The following is a 25,865-nucleotide window of genomic DNA, read 5'->3' on the forward strand; positions in this document are numbered from 1 at the left end:
TGTTCAGTAGAGTTAGGTTAGGGCTCTGTGCAGGCCACGCCATCTCCACATTGATCTCACAAACCATGTCTTATCTATGCTGCGTTAATGCACAGTCTTGTGGAAACAGAAAAGAGCCTTCGCCAACCTGTTGCCACAAGGCTGGAAAGCAATCTCTGTAAATGCATGTACACAATTCAGAGGGGTAGTCACATACACACGCCCCCCTGAAGACGTTATTCTAAAGAAACGTACGTCGGAGCTGGTCCTGTGACGTCCTCCCGTCCTGTGAGCTGACAGCTAGGATCTCGTGGGGGAGCTACGGCGGTGGCGTTCCACTCCCTGAACCCAATTTCGAACCGCAGATTGGCGGTGACAAGTCTGCAGCCCCAGTGCCGGGTAGGCACCTTTTAAAGAGGCCATTTGGCTTTCCCTGTTTATTGTTCAATTTTAATAAATGTTATTACGCTATTGGATTCTCCTGGTTCTCTCTTGCATATTTATCCTAATTGGAACGCCTGGAGCTGAGGTGCATTCATATCTTCCATGTCATCATGTGTGCAGGCACAATCCTGCTAAAGTTTATGTGACTATCTTTTTAATTAAAGTGTTCAACCAGTTCTGGTAAGCGCATTTAAGTTACAACACACCTTGGGTGTAAGAAGATACAAATTCGGTGGCGGCACTCTCTATTTCTCTTCATTTAGGAAGATCACAGCAGATTGAGAAGATTTTACTATCTTTCATGCATATTGGGACTTGATTCATATGTTTTTTTCCTTAACACAGTGGACTCTAGTGTTTGTGTCCTTTATCTTGCAGAGCCATCTGCAATTTTTTGCACATTATTTGGAATCATTATTTAATTTTTTTCAACACAGTAATCCAAGTGATTGGTTTTTCACAGAAAGTACAGAGCCGTCTGCAAATGTATTGACTTTGTTGTAGATTATTTATTTGTCATACACTATATGTGGCAACTGTTTATCACTATGTATGTGTGTGGTATAGCGCCCTCTATCCTTATTCTCAACATACACACATATATACAAAAATAAATATATTTATTTTAGTTAGTAGGCATGATGGTCATGTGTCCATAAACGTTCAGCCATATAGTGCATCTATAAGTGAGTTGGCTTCTGCCTAACTTAGCCAGAAGATCTGTCTGTGCTACGAAACAACCATCTCCATGTAAGCAGAAACCAAAGTGTCTAAACCGGCATATGCATGAACATTTACTAAAAAGTGTCCCCTTTTTGGCTACATTTTGTACAAATACAAAAAAAAAAAAAAAACATTTTTACACAAGCAGACAGACAAGCAAAATGTACCTCTATTCTCTTTTGATAGCTCTCGCCTTGAATAATCCTATCAACATAAATACTGGGAATGTGGATGTCTTCTGGAGCAAAGGTACCGGTTTCAACAATTTCTTCAACCTGTTTAAGAGGGGAAAATGGGCAATATAAGTACTAGCGTCGGTACAGCCAAACTTGTAATGCTTTTTGAACACAAACAAACAATATTAGGATTGTCAATCATCCACAACAATTCTATTACTATGGTAACAGCAAGCCATTAGGACAAAGAAAGGTACATGGGCTCCATTCAGCCCGAGCTTTAGAAGCAAGGGCACATCACTAGAAGTGTAGGTTACCAAGGAAATCCATACAACATGTGCATTGTGGAGTGCTGCAATCCATGTGGGGCAGTGTTGCCTTAGTGAGCTGAGTTGCCATTCAAATTTAAGGGACAACACATAACGTGCACCGCAGTGACCAGTGCAATGAGAAAAAACAAACAAAAAAACACAAACCTATTGCAAACCTGTGCATGTAAAAATACAGAGGCCGCCATTGCTAGGCAACATACAATTTTCAGAATGTCAGCAGTCCCTGCCTTAAATTCTTCATTACAGACCCAGAACAGACATACAGATCATGAAAGCTAGAATTCCTGATAGTTAGATATGTGAAGTACTGAATCCATTTAATCAGAATAGCAGTCAGGCCACTACAGATCTGCTTTAGAAGGAAACTCTCATATTGACCATCGCCGGTTAAAGCCAAATTCTCTTTGGTAGATAAATCTTCATCAGAATGGTTTTCAAGTTCTGGTAAAGAGGTCAGTTGTAAAGGCTGCAGAGGTGTACGCTTTCCTGAAACCAGCACTGCTAAAGCTGGCCATACATTATATAATCTGGAGTGAAAGTTCCAGCTTTACAGACTAGATTTACTACTGAGCTGAAGCCAGCTACATAAAGTTATAACATATGGGCTTGATTTTCTAAAGCTGGGATGTGCAAAACCTGGTGCAGCTTCTTAGATCATCTTGTTTAGTTATGCAAAAAAAAAAAAAAAAAAAACTTTGGGAGGTTAATTGGTTTCTATGTAGCATTGCTCCAGATTTTGCACTCTCCAGTTTTAGTAAATCAACCCCGTTATCTTGTCATCAAAAATTAGATGTAGCGTTGCAGATAACACCAACATAAATAAGCACACATGTTCTGGCATTTATGTGTGTAAATCACTAGTGTCGCAAATTCCCATCTGTCCTTACCTAAAAACAAAAATGTATTGCCTTAGAGTAGGTACATGGTTAAAACACTTTTTTTGGTGGCCATTTGTTGCAAGAGTTTTAGCTGTAAAAAAATTAATTTGCAACTGCCAAACGAATTATACATATGCCCTGCAATGGAGAATGAAGTCATTTACAACCTTAATCCCCTTGCCATCTCCTAGCAGCACTGAATGGATGGAAGTGTAGTATTAAAAAAAAAAAAAAAAAAAAAAAAAAAAAACATTAAACCTGTACAAAGCTTAGTTTCAGAAAATATTGCACAGGTCACACAAACATGTACATTGTATGCATCTTCACACTCAAAACAAAGAACATTTAAGAAAATTAAGTGTTCTCTAAAAGGGGCGCCTGTGCTGAGTGAGCACCTCCCTGTGTTCCCCAAGCAGCAAGGTAGCCGCTTGGCATAGGACCCATAAGCCAACAGCAATCGCTTTAGTAGCAATGTCCAATAGCCATTTCCAGCTTCCATGGAATTTGGCCAGGTGTGGCACATACTGTACAACATACTTACACTGGTTCAAAGTTTGACTTATGCAACTATGAAAAAATAGCCATCGCTCGAAATCTGCTTCAACGTATGTCAGAGCAAAGAACAAAAAATATATATGATTAGTACATCAGTGTCATATCAAAACTGACAAAGGTCCTTGGAGTGTTGATTTCCAAAGACATTTTTCAAAAGGCAATTGCATCAAGGATATTCTAAGCTTGTGAACAATGATACAGGGGGGATGTTCAACCAAAACCTGAAGCGAAACCTATTTTAAATTGAAACATTTTTCGGTTTGCAATTGCAGACAAAAAAAAAAAACAAAAAAAAAAAACACACGTTTAACTGGGAAAGACAAAATCTTAGTATCTAGACAGCAAGAAAATGACACTCTTAGACAATGCAAGGACAGCTGTATATGCTAAGCCAGTGGTTCTCAACCTCAGTCCACAAGTACCAACAACAGGCCATGTTTGCAGGTTTTCTTTTATCTTGCACGGGTGCTTTAAAATCAGAGTCAATGGCTTGGTATTTTGGACAGCCATTTTATCTAAGAGAAATTCCCAAAACATGGCCTGTTGGGGGTACTGGAGGACTGAGGTTGAGAACCACTGGTCAAATCATTGAGAAATGCCAAACGCAAATGGTTCAATAATGATAGTTTCTGGAACTTTTCTACAAGCAATTTAAAAAACAAAGATCGAATGGAAGCAAAACTATTAAAATATTTTCACTATTTAAAAGTACTTTAAAAAGATAAAAATATCACAGATAATGTTATCCACAGAGGACTTCACCTATGAACACCAGGAGGATAACCGATTAACCTGGGATAGAAACCATTAATGTTCCAGAGAGGGTTGAGTTTAATAAATCAAACTTTATTTCCAGAAGACCTAAAATAGGAATTCCAAGTCTTAGAGCGCCATCTGGTAGACAGGTACAGTGAATGCTTAAACATTGGGTTATCTTAGAGAAGTACCTTCTAATCAGATGTGGGTAAATATCCTGAGCTACACCCTCTAGGCTAGTCTAGTCGAGGGAATTTTGGAAAGAAAGGGAAAATTCACTCCATCTTCATCACTCCACTTAACAGACCATCTTGGTCACGGTCTTCCAAAAAGATGACCTTTCGATCCAAGGCTGTGTCCATCGATCTCCCTGAAAGCCCTTTGCACATCCTCTACAGGTCTTTAGAGAAGCACCCCTGTGAATACCCGAGTGGTTCCATACGCCTTAATAAAATTTAAAAAAAGGTAAAGTATACTTTAAGAACTGCTTTGCTAAATTTTCCTCTCACTTCTGAAGAGAACTCACAATTTCTGGTCTTGAAGTAAAACTATAGGCAAAAACATTTTTCTTCATTTTGGATAGAGTAAGGGAAGGTTTTACCTAATATTTAATTTCCCTTCTTTTCCCACAGCCAAATGGGAAACGAAAGGAAATCCCTGCAAATTCAGGGAATTCCTCGGAGACCTGCAGGTCACCAGAACGGAAGATTTCCCCTCCATTACTTTTCTGGGGACAATACAAAATTTGGGATTTTACTTTCAATGATAATGGTAAACAGGACAAACAGAAGGTGAATCTCTGTGTATACATCCACCTGTTCGATTATAGTCTCTATAGTCACATGGGCTGCTCAGATGTGATTGGGAGGAAATGCTCAGTTTTCATTGTATTTTCTACCCTGAGCATGCACACTAGCTGCCAACACTGTTCTGTAAAATCCCCAACTGCAGTGGGGAGATGAACAGGAGGGGGAGATAGAAAACAGCAGTTTTTTGCAGAATACAGAAAACAAATCCCTTAGTGACCGAGTATGAAGAGCATGTAATGCACCATTTGATAGTTTTTAATCTTAAAGTGTTAAACCCACATTTATCGCGTAAAATTTCCCATCACATTTTTTTGTGGCAACTGCCTAGTTACCTTTTGCAAAAATACTAAGCCCCAGCCCCATCAAATCTACACAACATGAAAGACTAAAATGTATTTGTAGTCCCAAGATAAAAACTAAGAGGGCCATTTTAGTAAATTAATAGAGATGGGGTTGTTCCAGGCATCGCACTTCCTGAAGGAGGGGGCCCGGACTACTCGACAGGAGATGATATCAGGTGAGCTACCCTATCAACTTGATTTTTGGCGGTCTTTACAATTACAACATTATTTTAACACCTTGAAATCCCCAGCTAGTTACGCACAAACTTTGACAAGGTTTAATAGGTACTGCAGCGGGGGAGGGACCCTACGGCACCCTTTATCGAGAATTAGAGAGTTACTGAACACCCCAACAGAGGAGTTTCAGATACCCTTCTTCCATAAATGGGAGCGTGAACTGGGGAGACCTTTTACAGATGAACAAAAGAACAAAATAATTCGGAATATTTTTGAAACATCCATGTGTGTAAAGACACAAGAGATGAATTACAAAGTCCTGTCACAGTGGTACCGGACACCGGAGGTATTGAACAAGTGCTATCCAGACATGGTAGATAGATGCTGGAGGTGTGGGAAGAGGGGAGGAACCCTAATGCATATTTTCTGGGCCTGCCCTAAGATTTTAAACTATTGGGGAAGGGTCCGGGAAATAACAGAGATTTAGTGGGACGCAGCTACCAGACGAATGGTCTTTTTATCTGTTGCAAGATACAGAGATGTCAGCGAGACGATATAAGAGAACAATGACCTGCCATCTTTTAAATGCTGCCCGAGCATGTATACCAGGGACGTGGAAGCAGACATCCCCTCCAACTATAAGGATGTGGCTTAATAGAGTTGAAAATCTGAATAGAATGGAGGATTTGGTTTGGACCTCAAGGCAAAAACGGAAGGTATATTTAGAAATATGGGCAGAGTGGAACACATTTAGATATTCGGAGGAGGGAAAGGCCTTGATGGACGCGGATTGAGGGAGGGGTGGACGGGGGGGGGGGACCTGATGGGGGGAGGAATTATGAGCTTTTTCTTCTTTTTGTATTTTTTGCCTCTTTTTTTTTTTTTTTTTTTTTTTTTTTGTGTTTGTTTTGTTTAGTTTGGGGGGGGTTATAGGGGAGGTAAGGCAGGAGGAACAGATTAGGTGCCCCAAGCCCGACGGGATATGGATCTCCCGTCGGACAGGTGGCAAAAGGGAAGGAGGGCAAAATGGTATTAGGGGAGCGGATCAACAAAGTAGATTTGGGGTAGCAGGGAAGGAACAAGTATAGGAAGAGAGATAAAGAGATTTTTAATACAGCTTACCTGTAAAATCTTTTTCTTGGAGTACATCACGGGACACAGAGCGGCATTCATTACTATATGGGTTATATGGAGTACCTTCAGGTGATGGACACTGGCAATCTCAAACAGGAAATGCCCCTCCCTATATAACCCCCTCCCATAGGAGGAGTACCTCAGTTTTGTAGCAAGCAGTATGCCTCCCAAAATGGTCCTCAAAAGAGGGGTGGGAGCTCTGTGTCCCGTGATGTACTCCAAGAAAAAGATTTTACAGGTAAGCTGTATTAAAAATCTCTTTTTCTTTATCGTTACATCACGGGACACAGAGCGGCATTCATTACTATATGGGATGTCCCAAAGCAATGCTTACAATGAGGGGAGGGAGAACATCTCCAAGACAAAAGGATTTAATTTAGAGAATACTCAAATCATAATAAATCCAACTTAGTTGAGAAAAATAATCTTAAATTTTAATTTTAACTCAAAAAAGAGGAGCCCCCGGAATCCGAGGGTCTCAAACTGCAGCCTGCAGCACTGCCTGCCCAAAGGCTGTATCAGAATTCCTTCTTACGTCCAACTGGTAGAATTTTGTAAACGTGTGGACAGAAGACCAGGTTGCCGCCTTGCAAACTAGAGCCATAGTGATCTGGTGGTGTGCTGCCCAGGAGGCGCCCATGGCCCTAGTAGAATGAGCCTTTAATGATACTGGAGGAGGCAACCCTTTCAAGCCGTAGGCCTGAGTGATTAATTGCTTAATCCACCTAGAAATGGTGGACTTTGCAGCTGCCTGCCCCTTCTTGGGCCCATCCGGTAATATGAACAGCACATCTGTTTTCCGGATCTTCTTTGTAGCTTTAAGATAGGCCTTCATGGCCCTGACGATATCCAAGGTATGCAGCAACCCTTCCTTTCTGGAAGTAGGTTTAGGGAAGAAGGATGGTAATACCAAATCCTGGTTCAAATGAAAACTGGATATAACCTTCGGTAGGAAGGAAGGATGAGGGCGGAGAACGACCCTGTCCTTATGAAAAATAAGATATGGTTCCTTACAGGATAAGGCCGCCAGGTCCGATACTCTTCTTGCGGAAACTATGGCGACCAAAAATACTAACTTCATTGTCAGTAAAACCAAAGGAATTTCAGCCAACGGCTCAAACGGTTGTTTCTGTAAACTTGACAGAACAAGGTTTAAATCCCACGGGCAAAGCGGGGATCTAACTGGAGGTTTAATACGCAAGACCCCTTGAAGGAAGGTCTTAACCAGCGAGTGGGTGGCCAGCGGCCGCTGAAACCACACTGACAGAGCAGAAATCTGTCCTTTGATTGTGCTTAATGCCAATCCTTTATCCACTCCTAGCTGGAGAAAACTTAAAACTATCAATGGTGAATTTGCGAGGAAGCCATAGCTTGGACTCACACCAGCCTACATAGGCCTTCCAGACCCTGTGATAAATCACCCTAGAGACCGGTTTCCTGGCTCTGATTAGGGTAGAGATTACTTTCTGAGACAGACCTCTACCCCTGAGAATCAGGGATTCAGCTTCCAGGCCGTCAAATTTAGATGCCGTAAGGCAGGGTGGAGGATCGGACCTTGCGATAGCAGGTCTGGCCGTAGAGGAAGAGTCCAAGGGTCTCCCACTACCATCCCTAAGATTAGTGAGTACCATGCCCTTCTGGGCCATGCTGGAGCTACCAGGATGACTGGTATGTGCTCCACCCTGATCCTGCGCAGCAGGCGGGGTAGTAACTGAAGCGGGGGAAACGCATAAAGAAGTTTGAACTGATGCCAAGGGCAAACCAGCGCATCGGTTCCGCAGGCCATCGGATCCCTTGAGCGGGACATGAACCTGTCTAGCTTCTTGTTGAGTCTCGATGCCATGACATCCACGTCCGGCACTCCCCATCTTTGGCAGAGTGCTTGAAAGATTTGTGGATGCAGAGACCATTCCCCCGGCCATAGAGTCTGGCGGCTTAAGAAGTCCGCCTGAAAGTTGTCCACTCCGGGAATGAATATTGCCGATATGCAGGGCACATGAGCCTCTGCCCATAGGAGAATCAAGCTCACCTCTCTCTGAGCGGCTTGACTCCTGGTTCCCCCTTGGTGATTTATGTATGCCACGGCCGTGGCATTGTCTGATTGAATTCTCACCGGGAACCCCTGCAATTTTGACGTCCAAGCCCTGAGGGCTAGTCGAGCAGCTCTGAGCTCCAAGATGTTGATGGGCAACTGCTCCTCTAGCTTTGCCCAAGTACCTTGGCGAGTGCAACCATCCAAAATTGCTCCCCAGCCTGTCAGGTTGGCGTCTGTGGTCACTATCTTCCAAGCCACTGGGCTGAAAGATCTCCCCTTCAGTAGGTTCTGAGGGTCTAACCACCAACACAGACTTTGTCGGACTCTTGATGAGAGCGGCAACGGGATATCCAAGGCCTGTGGCCTTCTGCTCCATGCTGACAGGATGGCTGCCTGCAGGATGCGAGTGTGACTCTGGGCGTATGGTACCACCTCGAATGTGGCCACCATCTTGCCTAGTAACCTCATACATAGGCGAATAGTCGGTTCCTTTTTGCTTAGAACCAGTAGGATTCATTCCTTGATGGCTTTGACCTTCCTCAGAGGTAGAAACACTCTGTTGTTCTGTGTCTAATCTCATGCCGAGATATTCCAACTGCCTTGTGGGCAGGAAAGCTGACTTTTCTCGATTTAGGACCCAGCCGAACTTCGAGGTATTGGACCGTGAGGGCCACTGCTCGCTCCAAGCCGGGAGACGAGTGATCTATAACTAGGAGGTCGTCCAGGTATGCTAGGATCGTGACCCCTTGGATCCTTAGTTTGGCTAGGATTGGAGCTAGGACCTTCGTGAACACCCAGGGGGCCGTAGCCAACCCGAAGGGAAGCGCCACGAATTGGAAGTGACGCGAAGCCACCATGAAGCGTAGATATTTTTGATGTGGCTGATAAATTGGAACATGAAGGTAGGCATCCTTTATGTCTATGGACGCCATGAAGTCGTCCTTTTGGAGTGTGGCAGCTGCTGACCGCACGGATTCCATCCAAAATGAGCGGATCTTTAGGTATGCATTTACCATCTTTAGGTCCAAAATTGGCCTGACATCTCCATTGGACTTCGGGATGATGAATAGGTTGGAGTAGAAACCTAGTCCCTGTTCCAGGACTGGTACCTCTACTATTACTTCCTGGGAAAGTAGATGATCTAATGCCGACATTAATGCGGCTCCTTTCTCCGGATCGTTTGGAATCCTCGACTCCTGGAAATGAGGAGGAGGAAACTTTAGGAAATCTAATTTGTAGCCCTTGGCCACGGAAGACCGTACCCACTCGTCGGGAATGCTGGCTTCCCAAACCTCTGAAAAGAGTCGCAGCCTTCCCCCCACCTTCGTGGGTGGGGGCGCCCCTTCATAAGGGCTTGGGGGCTGGTTTTGCTGGTTTGCGAAACCACTGCTTTCTGCCTCTAGCAGCCTGTCCTTGAGACTTGCTGTTGAAGCCGAAGTTTGCTTTCGCAGGAGGCCGTCGATACTGTTTGGCATTAGAGGGCCCCTGCCCAGGGGAGTACTGTCGTTTAAACGCAGGCCCCTGAAACTTCTTCTTAGTTGGCAAGAGAGTACTTTTGCAGTTTGAAATGGTGTGTATGTATTTATCTAGGTCTTCTCCGAAGAGTCGTCCTCCATAGAAGGGAAACCCTACCAGGAGCTTCTTGCATGGGGGCTCGGCCTCCCAGCTCTTTAACCATAAGAGTCTTCTCATATTTATAAGGGATAACGATAAACGTGACGCTTGCTGGATAGAATCCTTAATTGCGTCTACTGTAAAACATATGGCCCTAGGGACATCCGAAAATTCTTCTGCCTGCTGGGCAGGAATAAGTTTAAGCATCTGCTTAATTTGATCCGATAATGCTTGAGCAACCCCAATCGCAGCCACAGCTGGCTGTACTACTGCCCCTGCCGTAGTGAAGGAGTTCTTAAGTAGTGCTTCCAAGCGTTTATCAACTGGATCCTTGAATACCTGTATGTTTTCTACAGGGCATGTTAACGACTTGTTAACACATGAGATGGCTGCGTCCACTGCAGGAGTAGCCCATTTCTTGGAAAATTTATCTTCCATAGGATATAGGGCAGAGAATCTTTTAGGTGGTAAGAAGATTTTATCTGGCTTGTTCCAATCTTGGAACAAAACTCCCTCTAATAGAGGGTGGATCGGAAATACTGCATTGCTTTGAGGCGCCCTCAGTGAGCCCAAAGCTGAAACCGTCGATACCTGGAGATCTGGTACTGGCAAGTTGAATGCATTTATGGACCAAGTCCGTTAAGGCTTGAATCCACCAGCCCTCCCCTTGGGAGACTGCGCCAGACTCCTCTGTATCCGGATCTTCGATCCCTGAACCTACTTGGTCCTTGTCCAAGAGATCGTCCAATTCCCCTGAGGAAAGGACCTCCTCTTCTGAGGGTCCACGCTCGGGCGACGGAGATCTAATCCGTTTACTGCCCCGCATAGCTGTGGCTATCATTTTTCCCATTCTTTTCTCCATCTCTCTTAAAGAGGTGAGTAATACCTCGTCCGTGACCATCTTAGGGTTGGACTGACCTGCGCCAGCTCCAACCCCAGCCCGATGGCCCCAAGGTTCCCTGTGGGGAAAGCAGCGGCATAGCTTTGTCCGAGACCTCAGACTCTCTGGGGGAATCCCCACCTCTTGTACCCTCTGACCCGGATGCCATGGTACAATACCGAGGTACACCTGCTACCTACTGGTACTTGGAACTATAAAAGTTAATTGCCCAAACACCTGTTTGGGGGATAAAAAATGCTTCCTCTCCCCTAGATGACTTTTTTTTTTTTTTTTTTGTTTCAAATCCAGGAAAGAAAAATCATTCTGTCCCCCTGAGTAGTATTGCAAGAAAAACTATGAGATGGAAAGAAACAGCCTATTTCTAGGCTTGAAAACAGTCTTCTGAAGACTGCAATATTCTTTTTGGCCACTGTGTGTCCTCGGCGCCCCGTGCTGCCGCTCTGGTCTTTCCTCCCCAGTTCCAATGTATCGAATGCTGTTTGGAACGAAAAGGAAGGGCCGCCCCTTCCTTAAACCACTGACCCGCCCTTCCCCCCTCAGCTAAACGGCGCGAATTGCGCCTATAACACGTGAACGCGCGCGCGCCCGCCGATAGGGGGGGGGGTTGGGGGGAAGGGAGCCTCTCTGCTCCAGCTGGAACCACGAGGAGGTCAGCGTTTTGCCTGCTTTGCAGGCTCTGAGGAGGAAGACTGATGGAGCATCGCCTGGAGGCTTGCAGGTAAGCATAGCTCTCTGACACACACATACACTTTATATTACACAGGCCCTACTCAAATGCTTTTCCAACACTACAAGGGAGGTCACTTCTTATGGGGAAAAAATACACATAGAGCCATCCTATCATTAAGATATGTGACTAGTTTGCCAGATGCAGCGCATAACTTTAGGCATGTCCCCTGTGACCCCCCAGAAAAAACCTGCTAAGAACCAAGTTCCGCAAGTTTTCCCCTCACTTACCTGCTCCATGCCGCAGGACCTTGCCAAGCAAGAGGCCCAATCTTCCCCCATCTCCGTGGGGATGTCTAGACCTTCAGGCCCTGGGTTCCTATGAAGGATCCACTGTCCTGGGCCCATATAGCACTCTGGCAACAGAAACATTAGGCACCCAAAGGTTTCTAAGTTCTGGGCCCAGGGTCCAGCTCTCTAAAAAGAAAAGCATTATGGGCTATACCCCAAGGGTTTGGGGTCCGGTTACTGACCACTTTAGCGCTGAGGCCTTTGGACAGAACCGGTTAGCTCACCTAATCCCAAGGATGCGGAGGCAAGCTAAACCATGACCAACACCTAAGACACTGGCGTAAAAAACTGAGGTACTCCTCCTATGGGAGGGGGTTATATAGGGAGGGGCATTTCCTGTTTGAGATTGCCAGTGTCCATCACCTGAAGGTACTCCATATAACCCATATAGTAATGAATGCCGCTCTGTGTCCCGTGATGTAACGATAAAGAAAATGTAACATATTATGAGCCTCTTTTCTTCCCCCAAAAGAGATCCACTTCCCCTTTACTTTTTGTTTTTACTTTTATTATATGAATTGTTATGAAGATAATACTGTTACTTATGTATCGACTGATTTAAACCAGAGGAATGCCTCCTAGGTTTCTGTATACTCTTGCTTTGCTAAAAAAACAATAAAAAGAAAAAGATGGAAAAACACAGACCTGAAAAAAAAAAAAAAAAAAATAAGAGGGCCAAGCAGGCTCCTTGAGAAAAAACATGAAGGGTGTACAAGATTCAGGTCAGCTCTTCATTTTTTACATGATCCGCCGATATATTTTTTACGTTTTTAAACAGATAACAAAATGCTTTAAAATAAGGATAAAAAAAAAAAAAAAAAAAGCCATTCTTCATACCATACAGGAAAGTAAGGGGATTTCGAAGTTTACATATATTATTAACCTTCTATTAAATATTTTAAACCTTTAAAAAGCAAAAAGTTATCTGCTCCCTAAAATTGGAAAAAAAAGGGGAGTACTCTAAATCCTTTCCATCAGAAGCAGGCCTAACTGCAAAATCAGAAAATGAAAAATGCTCCACAGTGGTATTTTTTTATCATTTTAATGCTCAACGGCTCAAAGGGAGCTTAGAATTTATGGCCTACTTCAGGTCTCAATCCATTTCTTTCAACCCTCCAGGGCACCACTGAGCTGTATGCCAAACCATTTTTTGTTCTTCATTCTCTTCTATTTTCAGAAGAAACCATTTGTCACAAAAGCAGTTTTGGACCATTTCTTTAGCCTAATTTCCAGTCAAATCTCCTATGGCTTATTGAATATATTTAAGGGGAAGTACAGGATTGAATGAAAATATATATATTGTTAGAGAGAACGGCAGTCCAAAGATTAATATCTGGAAGTAATATGTTTAACTCTTGTGTGCCTTAATGTTATTTGCCAAATACTGTACAAAGCAGAGCAGTTTAAAGTGGAGTTCCACCCATAAATATAACATTACATCAGTAGTTTTAAAAAAAATGTCATTAATCCTTTACGGAATTTTTTTTTTTTTTTAGATGCCTTCAAAGTTTTGTTGCTAGGCAGAATAGTTAATCTTCCCACTTCCTGCACCTAGGTGCTTAATGCTTCCTAACCTACACCGCACAGACTCCTGGGAATGTAGTGGGTGTAACTTTCCAGGAGTCTGTGCACTCCCCAGTCTCAAAGAATCATGTGACTTGGACAGCACAGGTGCTGAAACCTGATCTGACACTGCTTGTGCAGCACTGAGCAGGTGCGAGATCTGCAAGGCTGAAATCCAGGAAGTCATACAGTCTGGCTTCATGATGCCCACACTTAAGATGGCCCCAGTCAATTTCTATTTTATAAAGTGTCTAAATGCTGTAACAACCTAACAAAACGGACCTTAGTTTACAGGCCAACTTTACTAGAATACATTAAGCTTGTGTATTACAGGGGTATTTATATTTAAAAAGTGAAATTGTGGCCGGAACACACACACACACACACACACACACATGTGTCCTATATAGACTCCTTATTGGATCTCACCTCCTTATCCAGGCATGTGCTCAAGGCTCCATGCTTCCTCCCACAGTATAATCAGCGCTGCTATTGGAAGTCCCACCTCCTTTACCTTCCACTCTTTGCGCCTCCCTCTGAATTCATCTGGAACTACATAGGAGGCATTAGGTATCAATGCGTGCGGATAGTATTGACTGTTAGCGCACATTGGGAACACTGTAAATATATAAGATAGTACAAAAATATGTTTAGAGATCGATGATCGCAGGTCCAGGCCAAATATGTCAATAATGACACGAGCGAATACACATTATAGTCCCCAGGCAAAAGAAGCCTGTGCTGTGACCCTGGGGCATACACGGACGCTGTATGCACACAGTCCAAAGAGGTGTTTGCAAGACGATCTCTGTTATATGGGAGATGCTGCTCCTTTATTGATGGATGGCCTTGTGTTTGCCTCTATGAGCTGTCTTTTGCCCCAGTTTTAAGTCCCTTAGTGGATTTTTAAGGGATTCGGTTACCTACATCTCTATCCCCGACACGTCTTCTTTTGCCTGGGGACTATAATGTGTATTCGCTTGTGTCATTATTGACATATTTGGCCTGGACCTGCGATCATCGATCTCTAAACATATTTTTGTACTATCTTCTACCATCGGTATATATTTCATCTACCCTTGGAATCTTCTTGGATGAGTATATCCACCGCTGTGTATCAGATTGTGAAAATCATAGCTACATAGTAGCAATAATCCTGTTCATTTCGTCCTGAGGAAGCCCCACTGTGAAACGCATAGGCGACTTCAATAGGATTCTTTCACTATTCTCTTGTTCCGGATGGTTGTATTGTGATTGTTATCAGTTGCATTCCATTATACCATTGTTAGTGTACATTTTGTAAATTTATGTAATAAAATATATATTTTTTATACTTCCACGAGCCTCAAAGTCCGATTTTGCCCACTCTTCTTGAAGGGGTATTGCTCTATATGTCGTCATGGAGGAGTGGAAGACTCCAGTGGCAACCTGTGAAGCTATGGTGAACTCCATGCCCAAGAGGGTTAAGGCAGTGCTGGAAAATACTGGTGGCCACACAAAATAGACATTTTGGGCCCAATTTGGTCATTTTCACTTAGGGGTGTACTCACTTTTGTTGCCAGCAGTTTAGACATTATTAGCCGTGTGTTGAGTTATTTGACGGGGGACAGCAAATTTACACTGTATTACAAGCTGTACACTCACTACTTTACATTGTAGCAAAGCATAATTTCTTCAGCGTTGTCACGTGAAAAGATAGAATACAATATATACAAAAATGTGAGGGGTGTACTCATTCTTGCAAGATACTGTATGTACCTATAAAGAAATATGGACAGCATATCACCACACCTAAAAGAGATTGGACATCCCATTCTAAAATCATGGGTATGAAAATATGTTTGGCAGTGAAAAAAAAGCTTCTACTTTGAAGATTTCCCACGAGATTTTGGAGCGTGTCCACGGAAATGTGTGTATGTAGCCAAAAGAGCATGTTAGATGAGAAGACTTGGCTAATAATTGGTGTTTTTAAAAACGCCTGAGGTGTTCAGTAAGGCTGGAGGCAAAGCTCTGTGGCGGTCACTTGGGTTTCTTCGCAACCCCCCCTTTTTTTTTTGATCTGGCTTTGGTCCTGCATGACTGTGCCCCTGTGCACAGAGTAAGGACTTCAAACTGTTGCACAAGGTTGTAAGTACAGAAGCCCAAATTAGGTTTGCATGCTGTAGCGACACCAGTAGTCGCTCAAAACAGCTAAAAAGAGATTTTTAATACAGCTTACCTGTAAAATCTTTTTCTTGGAGTACATCACGGGACACAGAGCGGCATTCATTACTATATGGGTTATATGGAGTACCTTCAGGTGTAGACACTGGCAATCTCAAACAGGAAATGCCCCTCCCTATATAACCCCCTCCCATAGGAGGAGTACCTCAGTTTTGTAGCAAGCAGTATGCCTCCCAAAATGGTCCTCAAAAAAGAGGGGTGGGAGCTCTGTGTCCCGTGATGTACTCCAAGAAAAAGATTTTACAGGTAAGCTGTATTAAAAATCTCTTTTTCTTTATCGTACATCACGGGACACAGAGCGGCATTCATTACTATATGGGATGTCCCAAAGCAATGCTTACAATGAGGGGAGGGAGAACATCTCCAAGACAAAAGGATTTAATTTAGAGATATACTCAAATCATAATAAATCCAACTTAGTTGAGAAAAATAATCTTAAATTTTTAAATTTAACTCAAACAAGAGGAGCCCCCGGAATCCGAGGGTCTCAAACTGCAGCCTGCAGCACTGCCTGCCCGAAGGCAGTATCAGTATTCCTTCTTACGTCCAACTTGTAGAATTTTGTAAACGTGTGGACAGAAGACCAGGTTGCCGCCTTGCAAACTTGAGCCATAGAGATCTGGTGGTGTGCTGCCCAGGATGCGCCCATGGCTCTAGTAGAATGAGCCTTTAATGATACTGGAGGAGGCAACCCTTTCAAGCCGTAGGCCTGAGTGATTAACTGTTTAATCCACCTTGAGATGGTGGATTTTGCAGCTGCCTGCCCCTTCTTGGGCCCATCCGGTAAAATGAACAACACATCTGTTTTCCGGATCTTCTCTGTAGCTTTAAGATAGGCCTTCATGGCCCTGACAATATCCAAGGTATGCAGCAACCCTTCCTTTCTGGAAGTAGGTTTAGGAAAGAAGGATGGTAATACCAAATCCTGGTTCAAATGAAAACTGGATATGACCTTCGGTAGGAAGGAAGGATGAGGGCGGAGAACGACCTTGTCCTTATGTAAAATAAGATATGGTTCCTTACAGGATAAGGCTGCCAGCTCCGAAACTCTTCTTGCGGAAACTATGGCAACCAAAAATACTAACTTCCTTGTCAGTAGAACCAAAGGAATATCAGCCAACGGCTCAAACGGTTGTTTCTGTAAACTTGACAGAACAACATTTAAATCCCACGGACAAAGCGGGGATTTAACTGGAGGTCTAATACGTAAGACCACTTGAAGGAAGGTCTTAACCAGCGAGTGGGTGGCCAGCGGCCGCTGAAACCACACTGACAGAGCAGAAATCTGTCCTTTGATTGTGCTTAATGCCAATCCTTTATCCACTCCTAGCTGGAGAAAACGTAATACTCTATCGATGGTAAATTTGCGAGAAAGCCATCGCTTGGACTCACACCAGCCTACATAGGCCTTCCAGACCCTGTAATAAATCACCCTAGAGACCGGTTTCCTGGCTCTGATTAGGGTAGAGATTACTTTCTGAGACAGACCTCTACCCCTGAGAATCAGGGATTCAGCCTCCGGCCGTCAAATTTAGATGCCGTAAGGCAGGGTGGAGGATCGGACCTTGCGATAGCAGGTCTGGCCGTAGAGGAAGAGTCCACGGGTCTCCCACTACCATCCTTAAGATTAGTGAGTACCATGCCCTTCTGGGCCATGCTGGAGCTACCAGGATGACTGGTATGTGCTCCACCCGGATCCTGCGCAGCAGGCGGGGTAGTAACTGGAGCGGGGAAAACACATAAAGAAGTTTGAACTGATGCCAAGGGCAAACCAACGCATCGGTTCCGCAGGCCATCGGATCCCTTGAGCGGGATATGAACCTGTCTAGTTTCTTGTTGAGTCTCGATGCCATGATATCCACGTCCGGCACTCCCCATCTTTGGCAGAGTGCTTGAAAGACTTGTGGATGCAGAGACCATTCCCCCGGCCATAGAGTCTGGCGGCTTAAGAAGTCCGCCTGAAAGTTGTCCACTCCTGGAATGAATATTGCCGATATGCAGGGCACATGAGCCTCTGCCCATAGGAGAATCAAGCTCACCTCTCTCTGAGCGGCTTGACTGCTGGTTCCCCCTTGGTGATTTATGTATGCCACGGCCGTGGCATTGTCTGATTGAATTCTCACCGGGAACCCCTGCAATTTTGACGTCCAAGCCCTGAGGGCTAGTCGAGCAGCTCTGAGCTCCAAGATGTTGATGGGCAACTGCTTCTCTGGCTTTGCCCAAGTACCTTGGCGAGTGCAACCATCCAAAATTGCTCCCCAGCCCGTCAGGCTGGCGTCTGTGGTCACTATCTTCCAAGCCACTGGGCTGAAAGACTTCCCCTTCAGTAGATTCTGAGGGTCTAACCACCAACACAGACTTTGTCGGACTCTTGATGAGAGCGGCAACGGGATATCCAAGGCCTGTGGCCTTCTGCTCCATGCTGACAGGATGGCTGCCTGTAGGATGCGAGTGTGGCTCTGGGCGTATGGTACCGCCTCGAATGTGGCCACCATCTTGCCTAGTAACCTCATACATAGGCGAATAGTCGGTTCTTTCTTGCTTAGAACCAGTAGGATTAATTCCTTGATGGCTTTTACCTTCCTCAGAGGTAGGAACACTCCTTGTTGTTCTGTGTCTAATCTCATGCCGAGATATTCCAACTGCCTTGTGGGCTGGAAAGCTGACTTTTCTCGATTTAGGACTCAGCCGAACCTCTCGAGGTATTGGACCGTGAGGGCCACTGCTCGCTCTAGGACTAGGACTAGGACTAGGAGGTCGTCCAGGTATGCTAGGATCGTGACCCCTTGGATCCTTAGCTTGGCTAGGATCGGAGCTAGGACCTTCGTGAACACCCGGGGGGCCGTAGCCAACCCGAAGGGAAGCGCCACGAATTGGAAGTGACGCGAAGCCACCATGAAGCGTAGATATCTTTGATGTGGCTGATAAATTGGAACATGAAGGTAGGCATCCTTTATGTCTATGGACGCCATGAAGTCGTCCTTCTGGAGTGTGGCAGCTGCTGACCGCACGGATTCCATCCGAAATGAGCGGATCTTTAGATATGCATTTACCATCTTTAGGTCCAAAATTGGCCTGACATCTCCCTTGGATTTTGGGATGATGAATAGGTTGGAGTAGAAACCCAGCCCCTGTTTTTCCAGGACTGGTACCTCTACTATTACTTCCTGGGAAAGTAGATGATCTAATGCCGATCTTAATGCGGCTCCCTTTTCCGGATCGTTTGGAATCCTCGACTTCTGGAAATGAGGAGGAGGAAACCTTAGGAAATCTAATTTGTAGCCTGTGGCCACGGAAGACCGTACCCACTCGTCGGGAATGCTGGCTTCCCAAATCTCTGAAAAGAGTCGCAGCCTTCCCCCCACCTTCGTGGGTGGGGGCGCCCCTTCATAAGGTTGGCTTGGGGGCTGGTTTTGCTGGTTTGCGAAACCACTGCCTTTTGCCTCTAACAGCCTGTCCTTGTGATTTGCTGTTGAAGCCGAAGTTTGCTTTTGCAGGAGGCCGTCGATACTGCTTGGCATTAGAGGGCCCCTGCCCAGGGGAATACTGTCGTTTAAACGCAGGTCCCTGAACCTTCTTCTTAGTTGGCAAGAGAGTACTCTTGCCGTTTGAAATGGTCTGAATGTATTTATCTAGGTCTTCTCCGAAGAGTCGTCCTCCATGGAAGGGGAACCCTACCAGGAGCTTCTTGCATGGGGGCTCAGCCTCCCAGCTTTTTAACCATAAGAGTCTTCTCATATGGATAAGGGATAACGATAAACGTGACGCTTGCTGGATAGAATCCTTGATTGCGTCTACCGTAAAACATATGGCCTTAGGGACATCCGAAAAATTTTCTGCCTGCTGGGCCGGAATAAGTTTAAGCATCTGCTTAAATTGATCCGATAATGCTTGAGCGACCCCAATCGCAGCCACAGCTGGCTGTACTACTGCCCCTGCAGTAGTGAAGGAGTTCTTAAGTAGTGCTTCCAAGCGCTTATCAACTGGATCCTTGAACACCTGTATGTTTTCTACAGGGCATGTTAACGATCTGTTAACACATGAGATGGCTGCGTCCACTGCAGGAGTAGCCCATCTTTTGGAAAATTTTTCTTCCATAGGATATAGGACAGAGAACCTTTTAGGTGGTAAGAAGATCTTATCTGGCTTGTTCCAATCTTGGAACAAAATTCCCTCTAATAGAGGATGGATCGGAAACACAGCATTGCTTTGAGGCGCCCTCAGTGAGCCCAAAGCTGAAACCGTCGATACCTGGAGATCTGGTACTGGCAAGTTGAACTGCCCCAGACTCCTCTGTATCCGGATCTTCGATCCCTGAACCTACTTGGTCCTTGTCCAAGAGGTCGTCCAATTCCCCTGAGGAAAGGACCTCCTCTTCTGAGGGTCCGCGCTCGGGCGACGGAGATCTATTCCGCTTACTGCCCCGCATAGCTGCGGCTACTCATGCTTTTCTGCATCTCTTTTAAAGAGGTGAGTAATACCTCCTCCGTGACCATCTTAGGGTTGGACTGACCCGCGTCGGCTCCAGCCCCAGATCCCGATGGCCCCAAGGCTCCCTGTGGGGAAAGCAGCGGCATAGCTTTGTCCGAGACCTCAGACTCTCTGGGGGAATCCCCACCTCTTGTACCCTCTGACCCGGATGCCATGGTACAATACCGAGGTACACCTGCTACCTATTGGTATTTGGAACTATAAAAGTTAATTGCCCAAACACCTGTTTGGGGGATAAAAAATGCTTCCTCTCCCCTAGATGACTTTTTTTTTTTTTTTTTTTTTCAAATCCAGGAAAGAAAAAACATTCTGTCCCCCTGAGTAGTATTGCAAAGAAAAACTATGAGATGGAAAGAAACAGCCTATTTCTAGGCTTGAAAAACAGTCCTCTGAAGACTGCAATATCCTTTCTGGCCACTGTGTGTCCTCGGCGCCCCCGTGCTGCCGCTCTGGTCTTTCTCCTCAGTTCCAAAGTATTGAATGGAACAAACAAGGAAGGGCCGCCCCTTCCTTTAAGCCACTGACCCGCCCTTCCCCCCCCAGCAATCTCAAACAGGAAATGCCCCTCCCGACAGGGGGGGGGGGGATTTGGGAGGAAGGGACCTCTCTGTTCCAGCAAACTGCAGCCTGCAGCCTGGAACCATGAGGAGGTCAGCGTTTTGCCTGCTTTGCAGGCCTTGAGGAGGAAGACTGAATGGAGCATCGCCTGGAGGCTTGCAGGTAAGCACAGCTCTCTGACACACACATATATTTTTATATAACACAGGCCCCACTCAATGCTTTTCCAACACTACAAGGGAGGTCACATCTTATGGGGAATAATACATAGAGAGCCATCCTATCTTTATGATATGTGACTAGTTTGCCAGATGCAGTGCATAACTTTAGGCATGTCCCCTGTGACCCCCCAGAAAAAACCTGCTAAGAACCAAGTTCCGCAAGTTTTCCCCTCACTTACCTGCTCCATGCCGCAGGACTTTGCCAAGCAAGAGGCCCAATCTTCCCCCATCTCCGTGGGGATGTCTAGACCTTCAGGCCCTGGGTTCCTATGAAGGATCCACTGTCCTGGGCCCATATAGCACCCTGGCAACAGAAAACATTAGGCACCCAAAGGTTTCTAAGTTCTGGGCCCAGGGTCCAGCTCTCTAAAAAGAAAAGCATTATGGGCTATACCCCAAGGGTTTGGGGTCCGGTTACTGACCACTTTAGCGCTGAGGCTTTTTTGGACAGAACCGGTAGCTCACCTAATCCCAAGGATGCGGAGGCAAGCTAAACCATGACTAACACCTAAGACACTGGCGTAAAAACTGAGGTACTCCTCCTATGGGAGGGGGTTATATAGGGAGGGGCATTTCCTGTTTGAGATTGCCAGTGTCTACACCTGAAGGTACTCCATATAACCCATATAGTAATGAATGCCGCTCTGTGTCCCGTGATGTACGATAAAGAAATTCAATCATTTGGAGATATGTTCACATATTTTGGCAACATAGTATATCATGCCAAAATGGCTCATCTCACATGAGCCACCTTATTGGATGCTGCAGGCAGCATTTATATTGCCCAGCCCCTGCCAGATCCTCCAGCTTGAGAAAACTCTGAAACTTATGCTGGCCATACACTATACAAAAAAAAAAAAAAAAAAAAATCGGGCGAAAAATCGGTCGTTCAGACAGTTCGTTCGTTTTTCGGCACAGAATCTCTAATCGTTGGGACGTTTTTGAGCCGAAAAAACGAAGGACGAGTTTGGAAATTGTCTGCTGAACGATAAATCGGAAGGTTAATGTGTTTCCCGTCTGCATTAGGTATATGTAAAAAAAAAAAAAAAAAAGTCCACTGAACGATTTATTGGTCATTACATGGCACTATCGTTTGCGCTCACGACCGAACATTCGTTTTTCAAAAGTTCGTTCGGACGTTTTTTCGTAGAGTGTATGGCCAGCATTAGTCTTAAAAATTGCACATGAGGCTGCACAGTGCACCAGGCAATCATGTACAAGCCTTTGGAGTTACTCCATGCATACCAGAGAACATTTCATTAAATGAAGGGTACTAAAGTCAGCTTTGAAACTGGCCACGCTCAGAATGGGAAAGCCCTGTTTGACACTATACATTTTGTCAGGTAGTACAATAATAATGAACATAAAAAGGTTCATTACACAGATAATGGAAGGCATGGCTGTAGACTCCAGAATGGTTTCTAGGCAACAGAAGCTATGGTGCTTCACCATTCAGTAGATGAAGTGCCATCGCTGTATTGCTACATTGCTGTCAGTGTCAAAGACCGAGACTAGCAGGCATTAGTAACAGTGCTATTACCCATTTTTCATAATTCTATTTTGGAATAAACAGTATAGATATTTAGCATTCAGGAAGACCACTCTGGTACCAGTACTGCTAGTGGGCATGTGCCAACCAGACATTTGTCAGAATTTTGGTTATTAGACACAGATGCTGAAGAGCAACACCTGCCATTTTTGTCAGCTACACATCCAGGATGATGCCAAGGTATCTGTCCTGCAAGGTCTGCAATAACAAGCAATTTTTAAGCATAGCCAACTTTGTATATTTATTTCAACAAACACAGCAAGGGGTCGAGAAGCCATGGAGAAGAGGGAGGTGTAGGAAGACAAAGTAACTACTACAGCCCTGGTCTGTCATTTCTGAAGGCAGGAGATTGGATTCCACCATAGGCAGCAGTGAGTGCTGTAACGTGCATGTATGTATAACACACACACACGCCAATTGTGCTGCAGTGCAAATGAGGAATATGCTGATAGGAGGAGAGATGAGACAAAGGAGATCGATCTGCTGCTTTTCCTTTAGATGTTCAATCACAGGCTGAGGAGGGACAAGACTTTTCAGCAGGATAAAATATAAAAATAATTCTATACTTGCCTGCCCTACGCAATGGTTTTGCAAAGAGCAGTCCCGATCATCCTCTTCTGGGGTCACCCGCCAGCACGCGTGGCTCCTCTTCATTAGGTGCCCACACAGAAAGTCACTTTCTATGGAGGGCACCTGTGAGGGCTCGCTCCAAGTCCTGTTGCTGCATACATTGACACAAATGGCTGTACTGGGCCCCACATCACAGCTTTTGATTGACAGTAGTGGAAGCCAATGGCTCCCGCTGCTATCAATCTGTCCAATAAAGGAGAGCTACAGCAGCTGTGCTCATGCACATTGTTGGATCAGATCTAGGGCTGAAAACTCAAAGGACTCACTCTGAGACGTGGTCCACGGATGTCCTCATTATCTGAATTGTGATGACCAACCCTTGTTAGCCTATGAGACCTTTTATCTGGAAGTGGATATCAAGCTCTTAAAATTCAAAGAATATCCTCAGAGTCCTCCAGAACACACTTGACAGGCAGATTGTGGTAAATCTCTTGTTCACGGACTCTGTGCAAGGATAATCAAAGTGTTCACCGCACTAATGAAAGGTCAATCATAAAACACCTTTATGAAGGATGAATCTCCACTATATTGAGGTTGATGCAGTATGTTGAAAACATATAGCCAAGTTGGAGAAAAGCCATCCTTCCCCTTTCCAGTGGCCTGTGATGAGAGGTGTACTTGTCCAGTGCTGAAATCTCAAAGCTATAGTCCACTGGTGTTTACATTGTCTTGAGCAGTAATGGACCAATCCACTTCAAGGTAAAAGGTCTCCTAGGCTACATTTAGGAGACCTGGGAGGGAACATCACCACTCCGATAAGGATATCTGCACATCACATCTCAGTGGGTCCTTTGACTTTTCAGCCTTAGCCACTGCAACCTACTATTGCAGGCCAAAAGAAAGTCGTGCTTATGTTTACATGGCCTGGCAGAATTGGCAGAGATTTCTTGGCCTTCAGAGAATTAAAATATCACAAATAAAGTGTGAACTCATGGTTAGTGTTTGGCTGAAGCCATTTATCATCAATCAACTGTGTTTCCAATTGTTGGCCAGCAAGTCACACACACCTATGCTTGATGTCCCACCACTGCGCTCATAACCTCCCCCCCTGGAGCTTCCACTAAAGTGTAAAAACGTATTTTTAAATGAAAAAAATCTCACCCTTCACTCGCTCACCCGTCCATATCAAAAATGTCACAACCGGAAGAGAGCATCATGCGGCTGTACGGCAACCATCTGTGACGCATGATGCCCTCTTCCGGTTATGACATTTTCGATACCGACGGGTGAGCGAGTGAAGGGTGAGCTATAGAGGCTGCATCGTGAGTCCGCCGTGACCACAATACACCGCTACATTTCATTAACAGGAGTTTGCTTGAGGCTTTTATGCGATTGAAGTGATGCAAGTTTAATAGTTGAAGATTTTGTTTGTCTATTTTTAGGGTAGTCTCGATACCACTTTTTTTTAGGACCGAGTACAAGTACCGATACTTTTTTTTAAATGTGTCCCCAAATGCAGCCATGTGTCCCCACAAGCCCGCCGCCACCGTTGCCTAGTTGATCAGCGCAGGGAACATTACAGCTTTCATTTGAATAGCTGTGTGTTCCCCGCCGCGCCTCGTCATATATAGCCCCTTCCCCTTGTCGGGGCACTTTGATAGACAGATCACCCATCCAATCCAGGGATTGTTCCCCGCGCTGATCAACTAGATGGCGGGGGGGGGGGGGGTCTTGGCTTTCTCTTTGAGGGCTGCTCTGCTTTCCACCCGCTCTCCGGAAAGAAAAAAGTATCGGGTGAAGCATCGGGAGAATTTGCGCGAGTACAAGTACTCGCGCAAATGCTCAGTATCTGTCCCGATACCGATATTGGTATCGGTACCGGGACAACCCTATCTATTTTGCAATAAATGGTTTTACGTTATTACACTATTGGAGGCACTTTTAATTTACATGTGGAGAAACCCTCTGATGAGCACCGTGTAATATCAAAGAGTTTGATTAATCCTGGTGGGTTCAAGAGCATTTATGTTGAGCATGAGAGTGCAAGGCATTTAAAGTTGGCGAGTGCGTTTCTTAAAGGGAGCGGAATCACTGTTACAAGCGGCGAGGTGGAAGGAGGTTCACTTTTTCATTAGAAGATTTGTCATCAAGTTAATCACTTGAAGCTTATCACATTTTATGGAATTTAATTGGACTTTCACTTTTTTGCCATTATATTTTGTATAGGTTTTTATTTTCACTAACACTTGGTGTTTTTTGAATTTTAGATGTGTTTCACTTGATATTGTGATTACAGCGCCACTATTTTTTCATTTAAAATAAGTTTACACAATCAACTGTGTTTACGCTTTTTAAAATCATAATGACAACATGAACTAGCCAAAATTAACCTGATCAAAAGTTTACATACCCCCGTTCTTAATACCGTGTATTGCACCCTTTAACATCAATGTCAGGCTTAAAGTCTTTTGTGGATGAGGCTTTTTATCTTCTCAGCTGCCCATTGCGCTTGGCAAAAAGCCTCCAGTTCCTGTAAATTCTTGGGCTGTCTTACATGAACTGCATGTTTGAGATCTCGACCAGAGTGGCTCAATGATACTGGAGATCAGAAGACGGAGACGACCACTCCAGAGCCTTCGCTTTATTCTGCTGTAGCCAATGACAGGTCGACGTGGCCTTGTGTTTTGGATCATTGTCATGTTGGAATATATGTCCAAGTATGTCCCATGCACAGCTTCCTGGCTGATGAATGCATATGTTCCTCCAGTGTTTGTTTGATAACCTATTGCATTCATCTTGCCATCAATGTTGACCACATT

At 44.8% G+C, this 25,865-nt stretch overlaps 1 protein-coding gene across 1 annotated transcript in view; it reads right to left on the bottom strand.

The window, feature by feature from the left end:
• The window catches only part of OXCT1 (3-oxoacid CoA-transferase 1), a 205,779-nt gene that overhangs the window by 111,692 nt on the left and 68,222 nt on the right, over window positions 1-25,865 (bottom strand). Inside the window, exon 8 of the mRNA XM_040338845.1 lies at window positions 1,314-1,421. Coding sequence (XP_040194779.1) covers window positions 1,314-1,421 — 108 coding nt within the window. The remainder of the gene's footprint in view (window positions 1-1,313; window positions 1,422-25,865) is intronic.

Source organism: Rana temporaria, chromosome 1, assembly GCF_905171775.1.
Source record: "Rana temporaria chromosome 1, aRanTem1.1, whole genome shotgun sequence".
NCBI classification, from domain to species: Eukaryota; Metazoa; Chordata; class Amphibia; order Anura; family Ranidae; genus Rana; species Rana temporaria.